Raw genomic sequence first — 20,155 nt, 5'->3', positions numbered from 1 at the left:
ATACAATTAACGATTAACAACCATTAACAACAGCATAAATTCAAAACATTATGCTACACAACAAATGGAAATAAAAATATTAAATTTTTCCCATAAAATCTTTAGTTAAAGTCAAATACAAAAATTGATACAATATCTAAAATATCGCAGAGACAACTCCACGCGAGTGATCGAGCAAATTTGAGCCCAAAATTTATCAACCCAAGCACCGAAACGATCAGATGGCCGCGTGGGCAATCACGCCCGGTGATGCAACGATGCATTCATTTCCACCCACTCGAATCGAACGATCGATCGATCTACGGGAACCGTTCAAGGGAAGCCGGTGCAAGGGCTAACGCTCTTCCGTCCGCTCACTCTTCCCTCACGCCACAAACAGTGCCGGGGGTCGTTGCTCAATGCTCCGACGCCTGGGGGCCCGTTGCACAGGTTAATTTCCGGTCGCCTCCACCCGGTTCGCCGTTCTATGCCAAGCTGACTGTATTTATTTTTTTAAACCACACAAACCCTCCCCTTCCGAAGCCCGCTCGAGGGGCGCAGGGTGAAATGAAAAGTATTATTCATTTCCTGCGCGACGCCGGTGCACGATCGCGTCAGCTGGCGTGCGCTGCGTATTGAGATCGCGAGCTTCGTTGCACTTTCGAACAGAAACACACACACCCAAGGGGGGTTTGTTTGCGAAACCTTCAGACACGCGGGGGCTGACGGGGCGGAAAAGAAAATTCAATTGATTCGACCGGGACCGGGGCAGGGCAGCCGGACGAACTGTCGCGTCGTGGCCGCGGTCGTGAGAAATTGATTAATTGAGATCGATTAATCCGTTTAAATTGAAATTAAATGACTCCGTCTCTTCGCCCCCCAACCCCCCCATCTAAGGGGGTGGGTGGAGCGGGGTCGTTCGATCGCGCGGTGGTTCACTTTCGCATCGATCGCCAGCAGAAAGCGACCGATCGGGTCAATTTGTTTCTGCTGGATTTGGCGATCGTCGGCGGTGAGCGAATGAAATCGAACGAACTCCGTGCGTTTTTCGCCGGGTTAAGTGACTCCAATGGGGTTGCTTTCCCAACCGATGCATGGAAACCAAGTGTCGCTTGATCGAGAATCGCACGCAGCTCAATTGCGTAGGAGCAGCGCGCGCGTGCGCGTGTCGTTGAAACAAAAGACTTTTCTTCCTGCGTGGCGCGAGACAAAATGGTGTTCTTTTTTGAAGCCGATTTCGAAATCGATCGTTTCCAACCGTTGCAATCGATCGATCGGTGGAGTGGGAACGAGAAAACAGAGAAGAAGGAGAAACCTCCGTTTATGTTGCACGGTCCATTGTTTCGCGCGAACGAAGGCGAAATTTCGTCTCGGAGTTGCGGTACAAATTTTTAATTGATTTACAACCTCGAGATAAGTTCTCCATCGGTCAGAGCGCAACACGCAACGACAACTGGGCACTGGATCCCGGGCCTAAAAGAAGCAAAAAAAAGAGCACACGACAATACACACTCTCACTCTTGCAAGCGGCGAAGCGTGAACCACTTGGCGAGGTGGAAGAAATAAAATTGTGCATATATTCCTTCGTTCCACACAGCCACCGCGGGCACAGGCATGATTTCAGATTTATTTCGCCCTGCTGAACCACGGGAGCGTAATCGCATCGTTACGAGCCCCAACGAAAGTAAGTGTTTGGTACAACTACGGTTGGGGAGGGCACCAGCAAAAAGAGAGAGAGAGAAAAAGAGCACGAGCTCCATTTATACTAATCCGAAGTAATCGATTGGCATCCAAAATGGGGAAGGCCTTTGCGACTGCCAGAAGCAACTGGCTCGTAGAAGAAGGCAAAAAAAAACAACATTCAACCAGCGCGAACAATTGTAAACAGGAGGAAGAAAAAAAAAGGTGGGCCGGCAATTCGTGCTTCGGCAGCTGGCCCCAAAATGGACGCGGGCGCTGATTGATCATGCGCGAGCTCCGTCCGAAAAACATTGGTGGATGGTAGTGAGATGCCTGTGTGGAGGGGGTGGAAAGCGGAGAGGGGGGCGGGTGAAGGGCGAGCAGGTGGGGTGGTGCATTCTCGCTGCGAACCCACCCGCAAACGGGCCAACGAAAGCGATGAAATTATGTAAAGAATAAAAGCGAAAAGGAGGCAATTCCCTTCCTTCTTCGGGGGTAGGTTTGCCCCCCATGACGGGGGTGGGTGAGGACGGAGGAAAATCAAGAAGGAGCGGAACGCATTCGCTTTTACTCCCGGTCGGTGTCCCGCCCGTTTCCTCCGCACCCCAAGCCCAAACCCCGAACCACGGCTAATCTAAAGGAAATCGAATCAATTTTGTAATCATTGCGTCAGCGGCTTTAGCTTTCGGCTTTATGATGTGCGGCCATTGTTGCGGTTCGACCCCGCTAAAGAGCCCGTAAGCCCGTCAAGGGAAAGAAGGAGGAGGGCGTTTATTTCTGTTATCAGGCGCTCAATTATGGTGTTTAAACCGGGCCAGCGGGAGGTCCTTTCACGAAACACGGCTCGACGACTGCAGCCGCCGTAGGGCTGCGCGCATCGTTTAGCATGCTTCGTGGGTACGTTGCTGCGAGAATTGAGGCTGAAAAATTTGGGTGTTACCGTGGTGGCGTAACCGCGAAAGTCGCGCTGGTGGTTCGATTAACTAGCGCGCGCGGAGGGATTTCGTGAGCACGATTCGCGAGCTGGGTTGATCGCGTTTAAGCGATGCGGTAAGATGGCCGATGCGGTGGGAGGCTGTTGCAGCATCCACAGGAGGAAGCGTAAAAGGCGAGGAATGGCAGGGGGATCGATGGTTGGTTGCTGGTTGAGGGGGTGATGTTTTGAAAACATTCCAACGGGTGGGTTATTCCACGAACAGGTCTAGCATGACGAACGTTAATCAGCGTTGTCACGCAGTAAGTCAATGGATTGTTTATGAACATAACCACTGGAAAAGCAAGTAGAACTCAAAATAATGGCAAACTGTGTGTAAGAATATTATTTTTAAACTGGCTTTGATAAAAATCTATTCATGCGTATATTTGAAAAACAATAGCAGTGCCTTTCACTCATAACTAATTGAATAAACATTAGCGCATTTGTAAAGCGATTATCAATTTCATGATAACTATATGTTTATAACATGGATTACATCGAATAACGATGCGTTCATCCAATCATTTGTCGTATTCACGCTGATAACATGGTGCTTCCCCGTATCAGGGTACTTTAATTGAGAGCATGAGCTACACCACCCAGTTCAGGTCGTGCAGCGTCAAAAGCAACATCCAATTTTCGGTTCTACTTGTTCTTTCAGATAATGTTACGTTGCTTGTGTTTTATACTTCGTGTGTGTCTCGTTTGTTGTTGGTACCTCAATTTCACTAAAGCTGAACCACAACGCTGTAATGAAAGTGAGCAAACGGGCATTCTATCATCGGCCGAGAGGTGTTCGAGTTTTCCAGAAGGACGTCTCAGCCACCAAGGACATTCGTCGACAGATGATCCCGTCTGTTGTCCAGTGTTCCAGAATGACCCAACCTGTGGCAGGATCTCACAATACGACGGCACATTCAGCTTCGACAGCCGCGAAACGCAGCTGGATCAGTTCCCATGGGCTGCAGTGATTCAATTTCGCCGAACCGCGAAGATCGTGTGCAGTGGTTCATTGATTAGCGATCAGTTCGTTCTATCAGCAGCGCACTGCTTTGTGGACACACGTAGAACTAAACGAGCGTAAGGGCGTTGATAAGGATGTGGGTTGAGCGATAAGTTTAAATGGGGGTTGTTTTCTTTATTTTAGTGCGTCCGATTACCTAGTGCGTCTGGGAGAGTGGGACCTGCACCAGGACGAAGATTGCACCTACGTCTATGGGCGACTCGTTTGCAACCAAAACCAGCCAGTGGATCTGTTGGTTGAAGCCATCATCAACCATGAATCCTTCCGGCAGCAACACAGAGACTTTCTGCACGACATTGCGTTGTTGAAGCTCGCGAAACGAGTGGACTACAGTACTCAGGTTAGTCCTGCTTGTCTTCCCAGTTGGTCAACGGAGGTCCCAAACATCGTAGGACAAAACTTCACCGCCACTGGTTGGGGACGAACGCGAGCGTTTCTTTCGGAGCGACGCAAAATCAAGCTGGAGATGATTGGCCGAAATGTGAGTGTGTGTGCGCAAGCCTATGGGTTGACTGCACCCGAGGTTTCGAGGACGCACCTGTGCGTTGGAGGCGAGTATCGAAGGGACTTATGTTACGGAGATTCTGGAGGTGCTCTGATGAAGCGAGAATCCGACCGTTGGGTTGTAGTTGGAATCGTTAGCTTTGGATCGGCCCGCTGCGGTACTCCTTTACCGGGAGTGTACACAAACGTCGCGTTGTACATCGATTGGATTCAGTGGTCTATCAGCAAGGCACTGAGTTAGACAACTTCTTTCGAGTTCCTCCAGATTTTGGAGGTAGGTAAGAAGCGAAATAGCTTACCTGCGAGTAGCTGTTTAAAAAAGATTTGATTCCCAAATTTTAGGACCACTCAAAAATCAACATAAACCCAAGGTTTCTGCGTGAAGTTAGCAAAATTTGAGCTTGTGCAAAACCCGCCATTTGGATGCCCTCCGGTCTCAAGGTTTCCGTAGAACAGAACCAATCCAACAACTCTCAAATGTCCACCTGCATCCACCAGTAATTCAACTGCTGCCTGCTCAAACGGGGTCAACTTCCACACTGCCACCTTAAGGGCCTTCAGGATCCAAACCACACAGCCTCGTTCCGGTCAGCTGGCGCGCGCACAGACTACCAGCCTGCCGAACAACCTGGCAACCTCGCACAGTCCAATTTGTTGCGCCAGCGCCGCCAGCCCAGCGGGGACGTCTCGGATCAATCAGACTCCACCAGCCTGCTAGCAAGCGCGCAGGCTGCACAACCAGTCGAGCCTTCCGTTTGCACCTGATATGTAAATTAATCAGCCACTTTTTGACATCCATCAATCGCCCAGGGCCTCAGGGGCCACAAGATGGCGAAATCGCGATGGCTCGCGAGATCTCCAAGCGTCATTCGAGCGCAACCAACCACGCTCTGTCCGTGCCCGCTGGCGTTCCGTGTGTCGATCGAAAAAGGGCGACCGCCCTAACGCGACAACCAAGCGCTGCCGTGCTCCCGGATATCGGAGGGCACGCTTGGACACGGATTCGATCGTCGATCGACTGCGGCTACCGTTTGACTTGAGCCACCGTTCCCCAAGAATTGTATCGATTGAGGAGCGTGCGCGCGCGCGCTTTCGAGCGTTTGTAGAGCTCTGGAATTAGCAAACGCCATCGACTGCACACTGGCGCTGTGTGGCGCGCGCAGACTAAACGATTTAATTTGCATTCTCTCACCCTAAGCGACTGACGGCAGCACGGGTGACAGCTGCAGAGGACTGCAAAGTGATAAACAAACAGCACTTAGGGGGCTCGACCGAAAAGGGCGACTCAAACCGAGGGCGGTCGTGATCCACCGATCCGTTCCAAATCCGTCACCGTGCGGGACACCTTGGGCGAGCGTTGCCCACTTACCTTTGTTCTGTTGAGCGGGTTGCTGAAGTCCCAGTCGGGTGCGACGAATAAATAGCCACGTTTTGACACCTTTCGCGTCGCCTGCAAGAAGATGGGAGAAGAGCGAAGAACAAACATGAGTGAGACATTCGTTGCACACAAAACGGGCCGCAGATGCAATTCGCGACTGCAGCATCTACACTGGGGAGGCATTAATTATGGAGATGGTTAAGCGTGTACAATGTTATCGACGGAATGGTGACAGACTAGCCTTTGTTTTGCAATAAATCGAAAGAAAATGCAACACTTCGTCTGGAAATGTTTAATATTATGATTTTTTAACATATTTAATAACGTCAAATGTCAATATGAATAGTAATAATACGAACATTTAATTCTTCAAACATGGTTTTTTCCCATTGTTGTGAAATATTTAAAAATGCAAGAAAAGCGTTTTGGGTAGCGACTTGGTTTTTTATATCATCTCTTCTACGCTTCATTATGCATAAATATTCACGAGAAGCTGTTAATACAATCAACTACGGTATAAATTAACTTAATTTCCTTTCAAAATGACAACCAAGAAAGGAAGTAAATTAACGTCATTGTTTCGTAAAACGCCACTCAATCGCGCAGGTAGGTTTATTGGTCTGTTCATTTAAAATCAATACCACGAAACGAGCTGCCACCGTCACCAGCCGGTAAATACGTCTAGAAAACTATTGGCCAGTGAAAGAGAACTGTGCTCTGATTAAACAAACGAAATCATCTCAAGCCGGTGGCCTTCCGTTCCGGCAGCCTTCGCGCAAGGAAGGCGGCGTGCATTCACTTTCTACCCGTGTTCCGTAAAGACGAAATGAAATCAACTATTTAAAAGCACCCTCCCGGTCCGAAAGGAACCCGGGAAGTGGGAGTTAACTGCAACAAAAAAAAAAAAAATGTAGACCTATCCAATCGCCACCGGTTACGAGGGTTGGTTACGATGGCGTGCAATCATGCCCCGGACACGGTACTACACCGCCACCGGGCACTCGCGGACCGCCGGGAAATAAAAACGGGATCAACGAGCCTTAATAGCATCGGGCCAAACCATGCCGGGGGTTGGCGTAAAAAAATCAACGAGCCCGCGCTTTATGGGGGGATGAAAAATTGCACAAATTTACAAGTGCACCCCTGGCAGTCGCTGACTCACTCCCGGTTTTCTTGGTGGGAATGGGAGGATGGTTGTGTGGGGAGAGGAACGTTCCGGCGCGCAATGGCGAATAAGAACATTCACCCAATTAATAAATTGATCAAAGTGCACTCCGGCATCATTTGGCTTAATTAAACATAAGCGATCCCGGGTTATGGTGTGTTCTTGGGACGTAGTGCGTTCTCTCTCTCTCTCTCTCTCTCTCTCTCTCTCTCTCTCGGTTCTGTTTCAGCTTCTCTTTGCGTGCCGCTTCGCAACAGACGAGCTTCGAGGTGAATGTACCAATTGACCTACTAAGCGATTCCACCGGCTTCAGCGTGGCCGGGTGCTATAAGAAGCCACCCCCCAGCGGTAGCTCGGCGCTGCCGGTTTTCATATTTTCGCTTCGAAAGCAACGGAACGCGATTCAAATCCGTTCGAAAATCGAAAAATCAATGCTATTTTGTGGGGATCTGGGCATAGTTTTTTTTTCTCATCCCCTTCTCGAGCGTACAGCCACCACCCCACGGGTTGGTTTGTCGAGTGACACTCATTTGTATCGTTTTCCATCGCCATTTTTTTGTTTTGTTGCTTGCCGCTTCCTTTCGCAAGCTTTGCCTGAAGAGCCTTCGTCGAGGGGTCTGAATTTTTGAATACCTTTTGGAGGCCCGGGAATCGAGCAAAGCCCGTCGTACACGCCTGCCAATAAACATTCATGCTTACTGGATGCGTTTTGACATAGTTTTGTGCGCGTTTCGTGGCTGCTGTCCAGGCCGTTTAGCGGTGAAGTGAAATTCCTCGATCGATGGTTGGTGTGATTTTTTATTCTCTTCCAATTTCCGAAAGCAAAAAGAAAAAAAAAACACCCAAATAACCCTCAAATGGTCGATGAAATCAAACGAGCGAATGTCGAAGGAAAAGGTGGCAACTGGTAATTAAATTAAAGCTGGCAATCCTTTCGACATCGCTACCGATTTCCAGCGGTGTTTGCGACATTCCTGTCCGCCCCGGGTCGCAAAATGTGTCAAACGCGTTACACCACGCTTGCCAGCGAGAGCAGCTATTTTGAGCCGCTTTCGGTAAACCGCGCGCGCGCGCGCGAGATCGCAAAATATGCAAATTCGATTCAGCTTCCCGCACACGGGGGTGGGTTCGGTCGCATTTCAACGTTTGTCACCGTTTGGTTCATCAAAAAAAAAAAGGTAGCTTCCACTTAACGAGGCGTTTCGTGAATTCCTGGTGCATGTTGCGAGGCGTAGAACATGAGCACTGAGTGATGGAAATAATGTGCGCCAAACAAACGACCAAATGTCACCGTCGATTTCCGCTTCACGGGGGTGATTTGAGAGCCACCACGAGCTTGCGACCGCACCCGTGGTGTTGTGGCCCTTCCTTTTGAAGCGAGACTTTATGCGTTGTTTAATAGCAAGCGAAAATAGAAGCAAATGCAAAGCACACGCATCCGGTGTGGGTGAGAGAGCGCTCAGTTTCGAGGGCGACCCAAACCGTGTCACGTTGGGTGGGTAATTTGAATTTACACATTAGCTTCATTGTTGGCTCCAAGCGGAGGTGTATAAGGTGTACTTCCTACCTTGCTGCAGTCACACACCTGTATGGAGTCCACAGAATAGAGTGGCAGTGATTTAGGGCTCGCTCGCTACCACCCGGTGGAATGTTGTCCTACATTCGCCCGTTAGGTTTTAGCATTCCGAGGTGACGATGAAAGCAGCGTCTAAATTTATTAAAAAACCAACCCCCAACGAGATATTCTCCCATCGTAGAAAAAAGCGTCCGTTGCGGGTGACAACGACCAGCAGGCCCATAAATATCCCTTAGAGTTGGACATAACACGCTGCCGCGGTTGCATCGACTACACTGGCCAGTGCAACAGCGGCTCATGCGCTCCCATAAATAATATGCCCTTGAGCCAACCGTGTCCGAGCCTGAGACGCTATCAACGACAAGCTGGCGATCATGTGCTGCCAATACACAACACACACACACACCTCAGTCTGACGTGCAGTGGGAAGAAACGGCATGTCGACGTAGTCCCCGACGGTGTTGCGTAAGAGTTTCGTCTAAGATGTTCGTCGTGTGTACTTTTTTTTGTGTGCTTCCTTTGCTTCTCACAGCCTCGTCTCGCGATCGCGCCCTGTCGGCTTCACCTAATCGCCAAAACGCCCAGCACAGTTCACGGTGTTGCCAACCTGCTGCGGAACCCTTCGTTCGGTGAGGCTTATTGATAGTACCGATTGAGATACCAGAGGGAAACAGAGAAGGCTGCTGCTGGAAACAAAACGTTGCCTGCGACACGTGGGCAGGGGTAGGTTTTTTTTTTATTTTTCGTTGAATATTTCAACCCGCTTTGTCAGCCGGCGATGCTGTCCGCACCGCACGAGTGGATGGTGCGCCAGCGCTAAGATTTGAATCGTGGGAAACGCGAACGCCATCTTCCAACTCCAGCATGCGCATCTTATTACCTGTCTCTCATCTCTCTATCGTTCTCTTTCTCGCTTGAGGCACCCCATCGAAGGTATGCACCAGCCGCGCAACCACCGTGCAGTTTGTATCTCGTTTGTGTCGATCGAAAATCGAACCGACAAATGTCGCAATGACGCGCAATCGGTGTGTTCACAATATGGAAGAGGTGGCCGATCGGGTTGGAGTACCTTTTGGGCTTCTGAAGGGATGGACCGATGGGGCATCTAATGTCAGCAGGTCTTACGTGGCAGAGGTGCAGGTGAGTATGATTTAATGAAGCAAAGTGCGCTAGGTTTAATGCAATATGAAGAGGATATTTTTGTGATGAATTTATCGAAAAGCTTGTCCTTAAGTTCAAAGGGCTTTCATTTAGCTGCTAAAAGTGTGATTAAAAAATTTAATTGTGTTTCAGTGTAATGCATACTCATTTAATAAAAAGCAATTAAAACTGAAACAAACATGTCACGCAATTAAATGTCCAGAAATTCGTTTTTCGTTAAAGTTAAAAACATCAAATTAAAAAAAAATCATAAAATATTACACCGTAAAGCATCATTAAATATGTAATGAGACGATAGGCCCATCTCCTAACTGGTTTTACACACTTTATGCGTTTTGGTGGTTAACGTTTAAATACGAAAATCTTTACCAAAGAGCCGCTCATTTGATAAGCTCGTGGGTTAAGATTACAATAAAACGCTGGCGTTTTTTTCCACTGAAGTTCCCATTAACTCGTTCCCGTCTCCCTTTTTCCCGCCCACTCGCCCTCGGATTCTTTGCAATCCAAAAGCAAGAAGCACTCCCCAAAGCCAAATCTCTCGCGCGCATTAATCGAAAAAAGCGATTCCACCCCGCGTGCGAGGATCGTGTGCTGAAGCTCGCGCGCGCGCACGCTCACGTCAGTAAAGACGGATTATTTATGGGCCACATAAAATCATCATAGCCTCATTCAAATCGATTTAAATGGACAACTTGCTGACCATTAGACCTGCTCTCCCCGGTCGGGCCCTTCCACGCTCGCTACCCGGTACCATCACGGTGCCTTTCTCACGCCAGAAACGAGCGGACAGTACCGCCGCGAGGAAGCCCCCAGGAGAAGCGTCTTAGATAAATCAGCGAATCGATCGTTAAGCGAGGGCGAGCGCGAATTCGAAGCCCGGGGGCGCGCGGCATACATTTGCTTCAGCCATTCGATACGGATGGCCTTTCGAAACAAAAAAAAAACGCAGGCGAGGAAGAAATTCACATTTTGACGCGCACAGATGGTCGTCTAAAGCTCACCCGATCGGTGGTGGATTAATATTCCTTTTTTTGTCAAAAAAAGGACAGTGAAAAACTTTTGTTATGCCGAATCTAGAAGCCCACGGGTTGCGATGAATAACAGTTTATCTTTCGTTTTTTACGGTGCTCTTTCTATTTATTGGCCACCCCGTGCGACGTGGGGACACGTTAAGGCGCGACCCAAAAGGCCATTTTTCCCTATTGCGCGATCTTGCCCTCGGGGAGTTGAACGGTACGGCAGGTGCAAGAGCCACACGTCTCCCTCCAGCTGGGGGTGCCGACTCGACTCGCAATCTTGATCGTCATCAGCGTCATGTGGGATCATCCGCCGATGAGCATTTTATTGTTATTACTATTATCATTGCTTTGCGTTAATAGCGCTTTTTTTCGGTTGCAATGCTGCCACGCATCGCAAGCACCATCGGCAAAGGGGTTGAGAAGAGCTTTAGGAGGGGGTTGAATATGCCAGCACCTTTCCAAGACGCATTCGCAGCCACTCATTTTGCTGCCATTTCAATCTACCATACCTGTCAGCGATTTGACGGGGTACGCTTTAACGAATCACTTAAGGGTAACTGTTCCCTGACCTTGGCGCTCGATCTTCGCCCGTGGCAGCCGATTTCGGCCTCTTCACTGGCCGGGTGGCTTGGAGATGCTTTCGAGAGGGCCCTGCTTCGCTTGGAGCCACTTCCCAGCAGCCTCAGGGTGTTGCGTAGGCGATCAACGTTTTCGGCGGTGGCCCACGCGAGCTGTAAGCTGGCCCGCCAACGGAGCTGTATACATTTGGAGGAAAAATATTAACCGATTTTAAATGCGTTGACCTCCACCAGTTGGTCAAGAATTTATACCTTTTCCTCGATCGTCTTTCGGTTGGAGGGATTTATCTAGCATTTAGCTGCTAGACCAATAATATATTTCACTCAAGAGAAGCCGGATGCCGGTTCTCGGAAAGGCTTGTTTGGGGTTGATAAAACGTAGACCGATTCCGAACACCCAGACGCCAAACTAACATGGGAGAACACCCGAGTTGGGATGGAAATTTCCCACAACTCTCGACGACGACGTTTCGCAGTTAGAAGAGAGAAAACTAAGGCTGGTTAAAAAAGCGACCTCACCAGTGAAAGGGTGGCCAGCGCAGCGAAAGTTGTTATTTTGATTTATGCGCATACGTGCGCGTGGTGTGGCCCGTTGTATGCAAAACCAATAGACAATTGTCAACAAAAAAAAACCACCCCCAACCGATCCGCGGCGCGTCTTGCGTGCCGAACGACGCTTATGCTTTGGCGATCGATTTCGTGAAAGTCCCTTCGGCCCGATCACAGCCACCACCATCGTCACCGAGGGTTCGTCGCCTATTGTTTGCGATAGTGAATAAATCTCCAAACACTCCTGTGGTGTGCTTTTGACCCTTCAGAGGCCGAGTGGGTTCACACTGGACCGGACGATGGTTGTGGTTTGCGGTTGACCGGCACACTGGCGTTTTTCCGCACTTGCACGCTTTTCGATTGAGAATTTTCTTACCCTTTCTCGGTTTGTTGCTGCGGTAGGGCTGATTCATTTCCCGTGTTGGTGTTTGCAACAGGGCGTTCGAAACGATCGACTTCGCTTTCGATGGCCGTAGCGAAGGTGAAAGGGCGTACCGGCCGCTGGCGGGTTTCGTATTTGTTTGTACAGACGTCAATTTTCTCGCAAAAATTTCCCATTAATGTGGCGCTACAGTTCACCCCCTTCTGGTTTATTATGATGTTTTATACACGTACTGAATTCGATCAATGCGGGGGCAATAGTGTAATGAACACTAAAAGTTCAGTCGGTAGTGGTACTATAAAATTGGAAAATTTAAGAAAACGAAATGTGCTCTTTGTTTTCCTGTTACTTTGAATATGCGAGCTGGTATCAATGGTTTCTTCAAGAGTCGTGATTATTGTCTGCTATAAACTTGAATGCATTTGCAATGGTTTTACACACTTTGATACACCTACTAAGAGCCTACCACAGTACAAAAATAATATATGACCCATAAAATACTTCGTAGTACTTACAAGCAGCTCAGAACCGGGTGCCATAAATAATTGCCCATTAAAGCCATAAAATAAACAAAAATATATCCTGTCGATCGATCGTTGCGCGCCTCGCTGGAAATCAATACACTGCCGGCACGCGATGCTCATTTCCCTCGATTGCAAAGCTCACCCCACCGGAACCACCGCAGATCGCAGCCTGTCCCACTCCCACCAGGGCGCGCTGTTATTAGAATAATTTGAATTTAATTGACCGCTCGTTCGCTCCGCTTTCAATCCGCTTTTATGATCGACCGGTCGGTAGGTTTTCCAATCATTACTGGGTTCTCCCCTCGCAAACTCCGCACACCTGCCATGGCCCCAAACGGCTTGCAACACCACACCCAGCGCATTGCTGTCGCTCTAATTCAAACAAACATTCCATCATCCCTCTCAACGGGATGCCAAGCGGGCTCATGTGCGGCTCGATTATCGCGGCACCCAGGGAGTTTCCGAAGGGCTGCCGTGTAATGCCGCCAGAAGCTCCAATCGATCGATCGGTTATCGGTGGTGCATTTTTTCCCCCTGTTCAATCCATCCGGACCGGTTCGCCAGCGCAAGGTAAGAGAGGAAAACAAATGGGATCATCACTCGGGCCGGCCTGAATCGCTCGACCGGAACATTCAGCACGGGGCGCCACCGATCGGCGCGAGTAAATGACGGCGGCATGGTTTTGCATAAATAATTAAACACCATTGTGACACATTTTTGCCGGAAGAAGAAACACCCGACCGTTGCGCATCGGGAGCCGGTTCCGCTGAGAAGCTGCCAACAGGTGACACCTCGTTCCTATGATGTGCTCTATTTTTACCGCCGTTCCTGTTTTTGAGGCAACGACGAGCATTTCGCGCTGCCAGTGAAGGTGTGCTTAATGCACCTTTCACGACATAAAATCTCGCTACGCCAGTTGCATATCTTAATCCAGCACTAGGGCTTTGGATTGAAAGGGTAATGCGATCAAGGCAAAACCGGCACGTGACGGGCAGCCAGCTTCAGGCAAAGCCCGTGGTGATGGAGCTGGTTTTTAGGCGAATCCGTTCCCCCGCGGAGAAGCGAAAGGGTATGCAATTAATAAATTAAAGCAATTAGAGACACCCCATCGTTTGGAGGAGAAGATAACACACTAGTTGAGAGTGAGTGGCATGAGAAGGGGTTGTAAAAAAAACACCAACCACCATATGGATGCCTCTTGCCGGTTATTGATTTTGCTGCTCTCCATTGCCAGCGTTTTCCGATCACTTGTAACGATCGGCAGCTATAACTACCACTTAACCGGGAGAGGTGTCGATCTTGCGGTTTTCTTCCACCAAAGGGGGAGTGCGTGTGTGTATGCGATGACCTGGAAATCTATTTTTCTGCCTTCGAAGCAGGATTGCTTCCGGCAGTTTCTTCCCCGAGGAAAGCCCTTGTGAAGATAACTTATCCGAACGTCAGGACGGCGGCTTGGAGATGCAAAGCTGGCTCACTTTTCCATGAACGAGCGACACTTTTCCACGTGACAGGTCGGTGACAAAATTGCCCTTCGTTGCCTGAGGGCGGTCAACCGGAACGGGTGTCAATGTGTTTGCGCGCCCGTAACTGCTTAATATGTTCACCTTGGTGGTGGAAGGCAAGGACGTAATGACCGGATAGAGATCATATGGGCTGAACAGCCGGGGGTAATATTTGCACACTCTCTCCCTCTTAATGAGGGTAAAATTAGCGACATATCGTGCATCTTAATCGTCACTGTGATGACCACCAGTTAGAAAAAGATAAGCAATAAAGAATTAATAATGCATGCATACGCTTTTAATTGAATTAATATTTGATTTAAATTTCTGTTAAGATGACATTTCCATAAATTCACCTAAATAACAGGACACAACAGTTGCCGGCAATAAATTCATTTAAAACTGTGAGCCAAAAGTTCCGGGTCCAAGTTGCGGCCATAAAGATCAGATCGGGATTATTGTTCCCAAATTCGGCTTTTTATCTTGAATTCCGTGCAAAAAGCAGCAGGACATTGTTAGCTCGTTCGCGAGCGCATGCTGAGCCAAAATAGTGACGTTGTGCGCTGACACCGCGCGATTAGAGCGCAAACGAATGAGCCAACGACGACAAAAACAACCGCCATCAACTAACTCACAACCCGTCAAACGTTACACAACCGAAAGGCTTCGCAACGTCAACGAAACGGCGCTTTGGGCGTTCTAGGTCAAACCGAAACGTCGCCCAAAGCGACCGCAACCCTGGGTACCGTTAATTTAGCCACCGAAACGACTGCCAAGACGACAAAAATACAGAATTTTTGCCAGCCAAAACAACGCCCGGCAGTGGCGAGAGCAGCGTGAGCCAGTGAAGCGGGTCGTATTTTTACAACATTGCAATTTCCTTTCGAATGGTTTGATGCTATGTATGGTGCTTTTTTTGTTGAGTTTATTTGGGTTGCTCCAGCCGCCGATATCGGCCTGGGAAAATCTTTGCAAGTTCCGTTCGAGCGGCGGCAGCAACAAAACCCTAGGGGGCCCGGAGGTTGCCCGCGAGCTAGGATCAATAAATCAGCACCACTTTTGATCGTTCTATGCTTCGGTTGCTTTGCGGCTCTCGCGTCCGGCACTCGTCAGCGATAAGGCCCATTTAGGGAGCGGGAACGCGAGTCGGACATTTCGGAAGGACACCAGGTGATCGCGAGCGGGAAAAAGAATCCAAAGAAGCGGTCCTGCTGCAACGGTACACATCGGTGGTCGTGAATTATCGCTCGCAAAACGACCAACACGGGAATGGTATTTAAATTGTGGGTTGTATTTGTCGTTTTTTCACTCCCGCTTCGTTTCCATCTACCAGATGCGTTGGCAAATTTAGATGTATCTCCCGCGGCGGCCTGGGACTATGGCGAGAGGAGAGCTAAATGTGATAGGGAAGAACGGATGCTACCCTTCTGCACGGGCTGCCGTGGTTGCGCATTTTTTACCTCCCTAATGAGCCCCCGCATGGTATGGCATGTCGTTGATTCGTTAAATCTAATCTTAACGGCCGCCAGTTATAATGAACCGTTCGACGGGAGGAAAAATTGATCGATAAATAAGCATGTCGGAAATTGGCCCCTAAATGAGCAATTTATCCGTTCGGACAAATGGTTCCGCTAGGCAGAACACGGGTTTAGTGACGTTGAAAAGTTTTCACATGAAATTGATACAAGGAATTGTCTGTCAATGATAAACGCACACACGCAAGCATGAGCGGGAATATAAATGCGTTTGTTTATACTTTGAGCGAAAAGTAGGTTAATTGATTTAAAAAAAAACATGCTTTTGCGATAGCAAAGAACTAGAGCAAAATATTCGACATAAAATGGTCTACTGGCGTTCCTAATACGAAAGACTTCAATGATTCTATAAAGCGACGAACCCGTTTGCATTCTTGGCATATTTTAGTTTACTTTCCAATCCATTTATATAGCCCTTCCAAAACATTTTTACTCTTCCAAAAGCAAAGAACCGAAGCAAAATATGCGACAAAAATGTGTCTATTGTCGGGCCAAATACGAAAGACTTCAACGCTTACAATAAGCGACGAACCCGCTTGTATGCTAAGCGTGTTCTAGTTTATTTTCCAAACGAATCGTATCGCAATACCAAAAAATCAATACTTATCCCATAGAAAACACCTGGAGCAAAATCAAGGCAACAAAAACCAGGCTGCTTGTGTTCCAAAATACGAAAGACTTGAATGCTTCCAAAAAGCGACGAACCCGTTTGCATTCTAAGCGTATTCTAGTTTACTTTCCAAACGGTTCGTATCGCCCTTCGAAGACGGCTTTTAGCATTTCCAACCCATCTCGGCTAGAAGTGAGCTGCCCACCTTCCAGTCAGTGTCCCAAATAAAAAACCACCGTACACCGAATGGACGTGCTCCGCGTGTGGTTGTTTCGAAATAATGGCTCCATTTTGGCCAGGCGCCATGCCAATTTGCGATCGTCAAATCGGTCATCGATTTCACTCGTGCATGGCTCCACCCTTCGCGGACACCCCTCCTTTCCATCCTCCGTTAGCTCCCAAGTTCAATTGGTAGTTAAGTTTGACGATAGGGGAAAAGATCGATGATACGGCCCTTCCTTTTCCATCGCCTCCTCGCAACACGGCCGCGCATCACCAACGAATGCTTCGGATTGGGCTGTGAAAAATAACGGATCACTTTTCGGTAGATCAGGACCACAGTGAGGATCGACGGGGGGACGAGAGGAGCCAACGAGACTCGCTCCAACAGGGCCGTAAAATATGAGCTCACTCCCTCCCTCGGACTTACCCTACCCAAAACCGAACCATGTACGGAGGTAATGACTGTTTCATTGTAATTTAATTGACCGTAACACCCAGCGCGCCCGTGGCGATAAATAATTCACCCAACCGTAAGACATACACACGCGTTCGCGCGATCGTGTGGCCCGGTATCGAAATAGTTTAGCCGTTTAATGACGGTGTACTTTACCTTCGTTTTTTTCCTACTTACCCGCCCTTCCCCGTTCGAGCATTGAGGGGCTATTTATGCACGAGAGCCGCAAACCCAGCAACGTCGGCAAATTCAATCCGTTCAAATACACGACACCGATCACGCAAACACCGATCAGTGGGGCGCCGATCGAACGGGAAAAGAGGCCTTTAGTTGATTTGAAAAAAAAAATGCAGACCTCGAAAACCGTTCCACCGAGCGCCGGATCATCCTTAGGCGTTTATAATCTAATCAATGGTTTAATTAGCATGAACCGGTGTCGGCGCCGTGTGTGGAATATCGATTACGGCTCGATTTTCAGACGCATCTTCACATAAATCCAACTCCAGAGCATTCATTTAAACGTATGCGAAATGCGATCGCTCACACTGTCGAGCAAACAAAACGGCGATTTCTTGCCCAAATCTGGAGTGATAGTCCCGTTTCACAGAAATGGAACACCCTACAGCCAAACCAACGATCGGCTGCGAAAACGGAACACCCGCAAGAGTTATGGCGACAGTTGCCAATAAAAGATCACCCAGTTGTGTGATTTACGCGCGTGCGGCCTCGTGCATTCGCGGCTCGATCAAGAACGATACGCGCGCGTAATTCACTTCCCCGGCAGCGGTTTTGGGTTTGCGGTCGCTTTCCTTTCCGCCCTGGGCACGGATACGATTTGGAAGCACGCAAGGGTGAAACAAAAAGAAAATAGAAACCTGAGCCGCCCGGGAAGGTGCCACACGACGACGACCAGCTGTGGGTTGACACCGATCAGGAAAGGACAAATAATTCACACCACGGTTTGGTGATGGAAAACGGGGCTCTGTGGGCGCGCAATGCATCCTCTTCTGGTCGTCTAGGCGCTCTATTGGGGTCACCTTCTCAAACGGCTAACCCAAGATAAGCAAATCGAGCAACGGTGGGTACGATTCTATGCAAATTGGCCGTCTCTTTGGAGGAAAAAGCATCTCGCCTGCCTCGGTTGTGTGCTTGCGGGTTGATTCGAGTGAGCATTATTCACCTTCAGTCCCAGGTGCCGTGGGTGATTTATTCCTGATCTTGAACTTCGGCTCAACGGCACGCGAAAAAAAGGTCACGCGGGTATGCGTGTAGATGCATATCGACGAATGAATAACAATCCAACCCCATACGAGGTGGCAATAAAAAAGAGGTTCTTAGCCCATTTGAATCACCCCTAAGCGCGGAGTGCAAACTGCTCCAAAGGTTAATACGCTCAATTTGAGAATAATAAAACAAATTTGGGCCATTTCGTGTGCGCAATCGTGAGGGGGAAAGGGCGCGCCTTCAAGGTTGCCATCCGCCATCGTGTGCGGGTGTTAAAGTTGGCTCTAGTGGGTCCCAAAAAAAAACAGTCTTTTTGTTAGCCGCATTAACGGGCTCGCTTTCGTCGGACAGACTGCTGGTGCACCCATTTTAATGTCGCATATGGTGCAGCACCGTGTGTAGCTGTGAGTAATGCGTGCCAATTAGATGCGAGACGTCTCGTAGGAGTGGTGACCCAGTCCCAGGGATGGTGCGCTTACCTAGAACGAGAAAAGAGAAGAAGGCGAACGCATAAGTCGCGTATGATCGATTGTGGCGGGTGGGTGGATGCAGATGTGGGCCAGTGCGGCGACGGCCACAGATCACCCACAGTTTTGAATGAAATCTCCACTCGCCTCAACTTTATATCCCGCACGCCCTTCGCGTGAGGCGAGCATCTACCGGAACGTCCGATTTAATCGAGCCAATCGGGCATGATTTATGGGGCGCACGGTGAAAGAGCCGCGAGGAACAAAGTGCCTTTTTCAGCGCCCAAGGTTAATAGATTCGGATACTTTTGAGCTAGGAATTTGGAATAGAAGCAAGTGGGAGTGTAGTGTTTTTATGGTAGAAAAAAAGAATGCCTCCCCCGATGGCAAGAGGTAAATCATTTCGATCGTTCGCCATTGACCAGTGCGAGCTGGAGCGGGTGGTTTTTCAATAAAATGTTGGCCAAGGTTAGGTCATAAAGCTCGGAAGGACTTTGCCCGTGAAAGGGACGGCTTAGCCGGTGAATCATTTAGCATTATTTTGCCTAAAATATCACCACCAAAATAAATCCGTTCCAAGAACGTACGTGAGAAGGATTTCTGGCCACGAGCCATGAATCAACCGAGAATCAATTGAATTTACATTAGTGTGAGAGCAAATAAATTATATCTTATCGAAGCAGAAGTCATTTATTCCTAATCAAAATCATATTGCTTTATTACTCACCAGACTTATCTCAAGGTCTATTGCGCTTGAAGCAACAATTTGGTACCTTGATTTGATTTTCCCTTCATAAAACCTCTTTGTTGCAAGTTAGGATCATTTTCCACGGTCTCCAAGATGAAACGACCACCTCCCTTGGCCGAGAGGGGCCAAAAGTGGCGAAAACTCGACATGGCAAAGCTCACTGACACCGCCGCCGGCCAGTGAAGTGTCATAAACCGATTGTTTGTCAGTCACCACAGCTACAGGGCACGAGCAAAGGGTCGTAGTTGAGTCGAGCATAGCAGGGAAGCTAAAAAAATACACCCAACCGTCCAAAACCCCTCGACGCCGTTTATGAAATAATACCCCTCGCAGATCTCTACAAAGCTCCACCCATCCGAATGGCGTCCACCGACGAGATTGGCCTCTCGGACAGACCGCCGGGAGCATAAATTATGATCATTTATTAAATAAGCTCAAACTTTGCTCCGGTTCCCCTAGTGCACACCATTCTCGCGGATTCTTTGGGGACCGGTGTCAATCGTCACTCTCGTGTGCGAAACACAGACACACAATCTGACATGCGAAACTGCACTATAGCAAATCTCGAAGCGAAAGAAAAAAAAACAACAATGATGATAAAGTGGCCACGTGCAAGCCGCGACTAGAGGAAGGTCCCTCGAGGGAGACATGAAAGCGACAAACACAACATCCGACGGACAGTTTGCAATGGGACGGGGGAAAAAAAGCCATGACAAAGACATAAAGCATGTCCCCCGCAACGAAAACACCGGCGCATTGTCAAGCACAATATAAACTGGCACCAGGGCAGCATAAATAATTCAAATGCTGCGGTTTTAAATAGTTGCGGCGCGCTGCCGAGAATGGCGTATTATTAAAATGATTAGATTGCGCGAGGTTTCGCGAATTCGGGCCGTTT

The 20,155-nt window shown here is 48.8% G+C and overlaps 1 protein-coding gene across 1 annotated transcript in view; it reads right to left on the bottom strand.

The window, feature by feature from the left end:
• Positions 1-20,155, bottom strand: part of LOC128727263 (protein outspread) — a 160,331-nt gene that overhangs the window by 67,682 nt on the left and 72,494 nt on the right. The window contains exon 2 of the mRNA XM_053821157.1: positions 5,533-5,613. Coding sequence (XP_053677132.1) covers positions 5,533-5,613 — 81 coding nt within the window. The remainder of the gene's footprint in view (positions 1-5,532; positions 5,614-20,155) is intronic.

Source organism: Anopheles nili, chromosome 3 (genome assembly GCF_943737925.1).
Source record: "Anopheles nili chromosome 3, idAnoNiliSN_F5_01, whole genome shotgun sequence".
Taxonomy (NCBI): Eukaryota; Metazoa; Arthropoda; class Insecta; order Diptera; family Culicidae; genus Anopheles; species Anopheles nili.
Note: the sequence above shows the minus strand (reverse complement) of the source record. Positions and strands in the feature narration are given on the sequence as shown.